At 35.8% G+C, this 7,215-nt stretch overlaps 1 protein-coding gene across 2 annotated transcripts; it reads left to right on the forward strand.

The window, feature by feature from the left end:
- OTX2 (orthodenticle homeobox 2) lies at window positions 1–6,941 on the forward strand. 2 transcript variants are annotated; one of them, XM_073585885.1, is made up of 4 exons: window positions 1–219; window positions 3,730–3,947; window positions 4,879–5,042; window positions 5,341–6,941. In XM_073585885.1, the coding sequence occupies exons 2-4, from the start codon at window positions 3,851–3,853 to the stop codon at window positions 5,959–5,961; spliced, it is 882 nt and encodes a 293-aa protein (XP_073441986.1). In that variant the 5' UTR covers window positions 1–219; window positions 3,730–3,850; the 3' UTR covers window positions 5,962–6,941. The 2 variants fall into 2 exon arrangements, with proteins under 2 accessions (XP_073441986.1, XP_073441996.1); XM_073585895.1 differs by having other exon boundaries at window positions 4,891–5,042.
- Window positions 6,942–7,215: the final 274 nt, after the last annotated feature.

Genomic DNA, 7,215 nt, shown 5'->3' on the forward strand with positions numbered 1-7,215 from the left:
GGGACAGAGCCTGAGCTCTGAGCAAGTAGCCCACAGGATCCTCCTCCTGCTCCCCCTTTGTATGTGGAGGCTGAAGAGGGAGATCACAGCTTTTAAGCCTCTAGTTTGCTGTGAGTCCTCCCAGGAAGGGTGAAGAGAGTTGTTTTTTCTCCTTTCCTTTCTATTAAACCAACTTGGTTCGGGATAAAGACCCTTCTATATTTGCAAAGCATTTGAAGGGTAAGTTCATATCTAATAACAATCTATTTACTTACACAATGTCTATTTATTTTCTATATAAATGATCTGAGTTTTGGGGTTTTATTTGTCTTAGTATCGCTCATACATAGAAGCATCTAGATCTATAAATCAGAGCGTTTCGTCGTTTAATTAACAAAGGGCCAATCAAGGTCTAATCCCAAATCCAGAATATTGGGTCCACAATGCTGCCTCATGGCCCCAGTTTACCAATATTCATTTACATGGCATCCAACAAAGAGCTAATCCACAATATACTAGTAGAGAATGTTACATGCAACGAATTCACAATCACATTTCTAAGAATAAAAAGGAGGTATATCAAAATAATAAACTGATTAATAAATAATAATAATAGTGTGATTAATTCATAGGAGGTTATACATTTTAGATCCCAATAATTATATCAATATAAACGCACATTAAAATCCCCCAAAATAGAGAACCAGGTTATCAATTCGTTTAGGTATCAATGAATGCACAAGTCATAATAACACATTAATATTAAATTAACCAATTTTGAGACTAGTGATGAGAATTACCTGCACATAATAATAATACTTAGCAATGTTTAGCATTTACCTATTAGGTTTGCAATAATCAACCACTTCCACCAAGGATCCAGACCAAGCTGCACATAGAAGTCCATGTAAACTCCATTTCTTTTTTTTTTTGTAAACTTAAATCTGTGTCTTCATTGAGATAATACACAAACAGTGCTAACCAGATAATTGAGGAGGCGGGGAGTCTCATCCCCTTTTTCTCTCTCTCATTCTCTGGGAAATCAGGGGGGTACTTTTTTTTCTCCATAAAGGAGAAATAAATATTAGTTGCTCAGTAAATTCATGAGTGGCGTTTAATGATCGGTGTTTAATCTAACTATAAATAGCATTTAAATCTCCAGTTTCCCCATTTATCGACACTGATGATTTCTTCTGTAGTTTCAGATCAATAAGCTTGTACAAGGAAAAAAAAAACATTACATTTTACCAATCAACAAAATTTTCAAATAAACCTATAGAATATTGATTAAACATATCTAGTTTTTGTTGTCGTTGTTGTTGTTTATATATGATTGCACCCAAAATATGCATCTTGGATGTGCACGAGTCCTGATGACAGATGTTATAGGCAAGAGCAGATGCTAGGAGATAATTAAAGAACAAATAATTGCACAGCGAGTGGTACAATGTTTTACTGTAGGAAAGCATAATATTTAGTTTAGCCAAAAATCCATTTTAAGAAAGAAGAAAGCATTGGGCATTATATTTTGATTTCCTAATATTTTTAATTTGGTACCCATTTTTATTTTTTTTCCAATTTTTAATTAATTATTTTTTATCATATTTTATCTTTTAATAATTGTGACACTATATATTATAGATAGATCTATTATATTATATATAAATATGAATACTTTATGTTGTTATTATTATAGATAATATATATACACATACGCACATTTATATCTTAGAGGTTCACAAATAGCCTTAAGAGTAACAAAAAAAAAGTAGTTTGTCACCTTTAGTGCACTGCATCATGTTAGGATGGTAATTTTTTTCTGATTTGAAGCAGTTTGATGCAAGGACAATATTAATTATGATGCAATCCCAAAAACACCAATATTTGGGTATTGTCAGTAATTAAAGGGAGGGTGCGCAGACTTGTGTCAGACCTAAAAACAAATGATGTCACATTGTCATAGTGTCTATAAATTCATTCTCCTGGGTCTTGTGCACTATGTTGTGTTGTGTTTCCTGCATGTTTGGGGGTATGTGTTTTTGTTTCTTAGCTATCATGCAGAAAATTAATCAGCCCCAATGCTTTGCATGGCGTCCTGTAATTAGGGAACTTGTGCCACTCAGATTATCTCGTTAATTTATCAAGAAAACATTTATTATAATTAATTCTTGGGCGATGTAATTATTATTGAGCGACTGGTTAGGGGGAAGTAGTGACAGATTGCACTTGTGGAACCGTTTACTGAACTTAGGCAAGTGGGGAGAGAAGGGGGGACTCTCTAAACTATGGGGTCTGGACAGTTAGGAAGCTTCCTCATTAATAAGGATTTATAATCAATGCATTTCTAAGTACATAAAGTTCTGATCTGAAAAATGCAAAAGTTGTCATTATTATTCATTCTAGTATTGCCCATCCTTAAAAAAAATAAAAATATATTTGCATAATATTGATCAATATGGGCACATATAATATGTTACCATCTAGAAATACAGATATGAATCTTACAATTCAAAGTTGAAGCTAATCCTATTTTTCAATAGTTGCTTTGTGTTTTATTTTAGTTTTTTATTCTCTTGCTTACAAACTGAAACAATTCTAGCCATGTTCAATAAAAAAAAAATCAGTTCCTGGTTGTATAAATTTTTTAAGACATGCAAATATTTAATTTATAATCTATTACCATGTGTGCGTGTGCACATGTGTTTTTACTCCACTATTAATTGTTACCAAACCAAAAATTAGTTTTTTTTACTTAAAAAGTTATTCATTTTACTAGCTTTTAACATTTTCTGTGCTTTTTAATATTTACATTTGTAAAAAAAAATATCATATTAGTATTGTATTTCTATTTTTTTCTTACAAGATAAAATATTATTTTAACTCTTCAATTAGTACAAAAAAAAAACCCTGCTTATAAAGGTAGAGCAGCAAATGTTATTAGGTACAGACATAAGTGCTGGGTATTTTGGGTGCTGGGATGAGATAATGATTTTTTCTTGGCTCTAACATGTGTACAAAGTTTAGGAAATGTGCACCATTGTCATCCATGATTGTCCTTTAATTGCAAATTTAAAAGTGCTGTTTGTTTAACTTTTACACTTATAATCAACATTTTTCTTTTGTTTTTTAAAGAAACCACAAAATCATTTGCTTACCTGTAAATCTAATTAGGATAAAGTACTAATTAGGTGAAAATGGCTTCCAATGATGATCTTGCTTAAAAGTCAAAATTTGTGTTTTCGTTAAAAGTTCCCATTTCACCAGCAGTAAGCAAGCAGCAGAATGCATTGGGTAATTAACATGAATGCATTTTCTAATAGGCAGCAGACTGGGCAGAAATTGGTTTCCTGAATTGTGTCTTTGTTTGTCACCCAAAAGGCTTTGTTTTCCCCATTATTTATTTAGCCCATGGAGTCCTTTGTCTCTGCAAATGGCCCCAATCAAGTTTTTGTTTGAGACAATTAGGCAGTGCTAGCCAATGAGTCTTATGCAAATGGCTACACTGGTTGTGTTGCACTGGAAGGCGTGTTGTATATAGGCATGGGTTGTAACTTTTTTTTTGGGGACTCGATCTAGTCAGCTTCCCCCCTTAGTCCATAGGACAGCTTGGGGGTCTAGGAGTCATTAAGACCATGAGCAATAGTCTAGGGATCCTCACACACCAATATGTTACCTTAGGCAAAGGAGCTTGCCTTACCCCCCTCCCCCCAGGCACACTCAAATAAATAATCCAATTCCATTAACTTATAGAAAACTGCACCAAAAAGCAAGAGAGGATCCTTGATCTCTACCACAACCTGCTGCCACCACCACCTCCATCACCACGATTCCAGACTGCTTTGCCATCTGTGCTCCAAGCCAAGATACTAGCATGATGTCTTATCTCAAGCAACCACCTTATGCAGTCAATGGGCTCAGTCTCACTACCTCGGGGATGGATTTGTTGCATCCGTCTGTGGGATATCCTGGTAAGTAGTGATTTAACCTAAACCTCAGGATCTAGAGTTGAAGGGAGACAAGGGGTAGTAAACTGCATTTTAAGTTATCTATCTATCTATCTATCTATCTATCTATCTATCTATCTATATTTACAAATGAATCAATAGTTTAATGTGGATTGATTTAACCTAATGTAATGTAGTGATTTGACCTAAGCCTTAGGATCTATAGTTGAAGGGAAAAAAGGGGTAGTAAACTACATTTTAAGTTTATATATATATATATATATATATATATATATATATATATATATTGCTCAAAAAATAAAGGGAACACTAAAATGCCACATCCAATGTTATTGTGTTCCCTTTATTTTTTGAGTAGTATGTATATAAAACTTAAGTGTAGTTTACTACCTCTTTTTTCCCTTCAACTCTTTGTTTATTTGTATATATATACACATAAATAAATCAAAAGTTTAATGTGGATCGACTTTTAATGCTTCATGTGACAATATTTTTTTAGATACTACTTAATTATCAGTGATTTCTATACTTAATTTGCGATTGTGCATTTTTAGTATTCTAGTAAGTAAAAAGTATTAACAGTCAAAATACTCAACGTGCGTATTTCTCCGAATACTCCATAGACGCCCTCACCTTTGAGATCATGCCATTTTCAATTGTTTTCTAAGGCATTATTTTAGTTTTAAATATGAAAAGTAGACATTATAGTCATGTTGCCATAGTATGAGGTTGGAAGAACATTTATAACGTTTACGTCAACCCTGTTTTCCATTCTAAATACAAGTGCGCAAAAATGAAAAAAAAAAAAAAAAAAAGTTTAGCCACTATTGGAAAAAACTTCTGCAGTTGATCTCATGGGACATTTCGGGATTCGATGCGATGCAATAATTGTCCTTTTTTCGAGATTGTATAAGACCAACCTAACGATCAATAGCTATGTTTTCAGCTACCCCAAGAAAACAAAGGAGAGAGCGGACAACCTTCACCAGGGCGCAGCTTGATGTACTTGAAGCACTTTTCGCCAAAACTCGTTATCCTGACATCTTCATGAGAGAAGAAGTCGCTTTAAAGATCAATCTGCCCGAGTCCAGAGTGCAGGTGAGGCTCTTCTCCCTCATTATCACTACTTTTCCCTTTCCTCTACCTGATATATGTATTGATCTACTCTGGAGATAATGCTGTTGTTTGTTTCTGATCCTGGAGCATCATTTGCGCAATTATTGCAAGGTTTCGTTCCGAGCTGATCCTTTAGTTTGCTCTGCAGCACAGCTTTTCGACCACCTGCGGCTCAATTACTGCACTTCCTTGTAGAATTTGCTTCTCTGTTTGCATGTCTCTCAGTCCTCAGGTGTTATATTTAAAATTAATTTTGGTTGCTTTTTATTTTAATCTCAAGGTGTGGTTCAAAAACCGCAGAGCTAAATGCCGCCAGCAACAACAGCAGCAACAGAATGGAGGTCAGAATAAAGTAAGGCCTGCCAAGAAGAAGCCATCTCCTTCTAGAGAGGTCAGCTCAGAGAGTGGCACCAGCGGTCAGTTCACTCCACCTTGCAGTACCACTGTGCCAGTGATCTCCAGCAGTACTGCCCCAGTGTCTATATGGAGCCCAGCTTCCATATCTCCTCTTTCTGACCCACTTTCTACATCCTCCTCCTGCATGCAGAGGTCCTACCCAATGACATACACCCAAGCTTCAGGCTACAGTCAAGGATATGCAAGCTCAACGTCCTACTTTGGAGGAATGGACTGTGGATCTTACTTGACACCTATGCACCATCAGCTCCCAGGACCTGGAGCTACACTAAGCCCTATGGGTACCAATGCAGTAGCCAGTCATCTTAATCAGTCTCCAGCTTCACTGTCCACCCAAGCCTATGGAGCTTCCAGTTTGGGTTTCAACTCTACCGCTGACTGTTTGGATTATAAAGATCAAACAGCCTCTTGGAAGCTAAACTTCAACGCTGACTGCTTGGATTATAAAGACCAGACATCATCTTGGAAGTTCCAGGTTTTGTGAACCCCCAAAAAATGGGAACTTTTTTTTTTCTTTGTGACAAAGACACTTGGACTTTCCATATTGAGCCATGAATTGATTGAAGAAGACAAAGACATTTTTATTCTTGTCCACAGAAAAATTCCTTGCGCGCTTTTTTTTCTTCTGGAGTTGGGAACCCAACAAACTTCTCAAAATAAGGACCTCTATTTATCCTGTGTCTCGATACATTCGTGATCACAATAGTTTTTAGCAAATGTGTTGGATGAAAGATTTTAAAATGAAGACCATTCTCGCTCAGGCAGTTCATTATCTCTCCAAGCTCGGGGTCCAGTTAGCACCCATAGCGGTGCCCAGTGTTAGCCACCTATTGGCATGGCCATGTGACACCTAAGATAGCACTGAACGCTTCAGGGCTGAGTGAATTGTGCTTACTGATTGTCATAGATGCACTACTTTATTTAAGAAAAAAATAATGTTTATAAGGAGTCATTATGTAGTTTTTAAAAGACAATCAGCGTGTCTTATATAAATGGTCAATCCGTGTTTTTTTTTTTTACATTCCGTGCTAGACTTCAAAGCTGTGATCTCCTGTATTGTATGCAACTGTGATCTCCTCCTCAGTTGGAGTTCAGCAGTGATTTCATAGGTTGTAATGATAAAATAAAAATCAGAGCCAATGTAACCCCCCTCCTCCCCAACCCATCCCCCTTACTCGTTTACCAATGAGGAACTGCAATGAAAACTTTATTTTTAATGACTTTTCCCAAATCAATGAAAATCCAAATGGAAAAAAAAAAATTAAATGCACCATGGACTGTCGTGATCTATCGGTAATAAAGACTTTGCTTAGTATAATACCACAATGGAGAATTGCAATTAATTATTGACCCATATGCTTGGGTTTGTGCAGACCTATATGAATATATATTACACATAGACCTTTCTTTCATGCTCTGGATCCAGCAAATATGTATAATTATATTAAAATGACTCTAGCACAACTTGTGAGTTGCTCTTTGATTGTGGATAATATTTTTGGGATACAATATCAGATCATCCTAAGATGCCCAACATATGCTGCGTGTATGGCAGACCTGGTTATTGTGCACATTCAACTTTTTTTTTTTTTTAGGCTTAATTGAATCGCATCTCTTAAAAGGGCGTTTGCTATAATTGATGCCGAGTGATTAATGACTGCTAGGCTCCTGATGAGGCAAGGCAGGGGTTAAAGACACCGTACTTAGCATAGCTTAATTAACAAGCACATTGAGATAT

This window comes from Dendrobates tinctorius, unplaced genomic scaffold (genome assembly GCF_039654945.1).
Source record: "Dendrobates tinctorius isolate UK_male_01 unplaced genomic scaffold, ASM3965494v1 ptg000010l, whole genome shotgun sequence".
Lineage (NCBI taxonomy): Eukaryota > Metazoa > Chordata > Amphibia > Anura > Dendrobatidae > Dendrobates > Dendrobates tinctorius.

Bases quoted from the DNA above. Each gene is read 5' to 3' on its own strand.
- OTX2 (XM_073585885.1), top strand. From the start codon at position 3,851: ATGATGTCTTATCTCAAGCAACCACCTTATGCAGTCAATGGGCTCAGT. The intron at 3,948-4,878 runs GTAAGTAGTGAT...AACGATCAATAG, and splicing joins TCCGTCTGTGGGATATCCTG to CTATGTTTTCAGCTACCCCA. The intron at 5,043-5,340 runs GTGAGGCTCTTC...TTTAATCTCAAG, and splicing joins TGCCCGAGTCCAGAGTGCAG to GTGTGGTTCAAAAACCGCAG.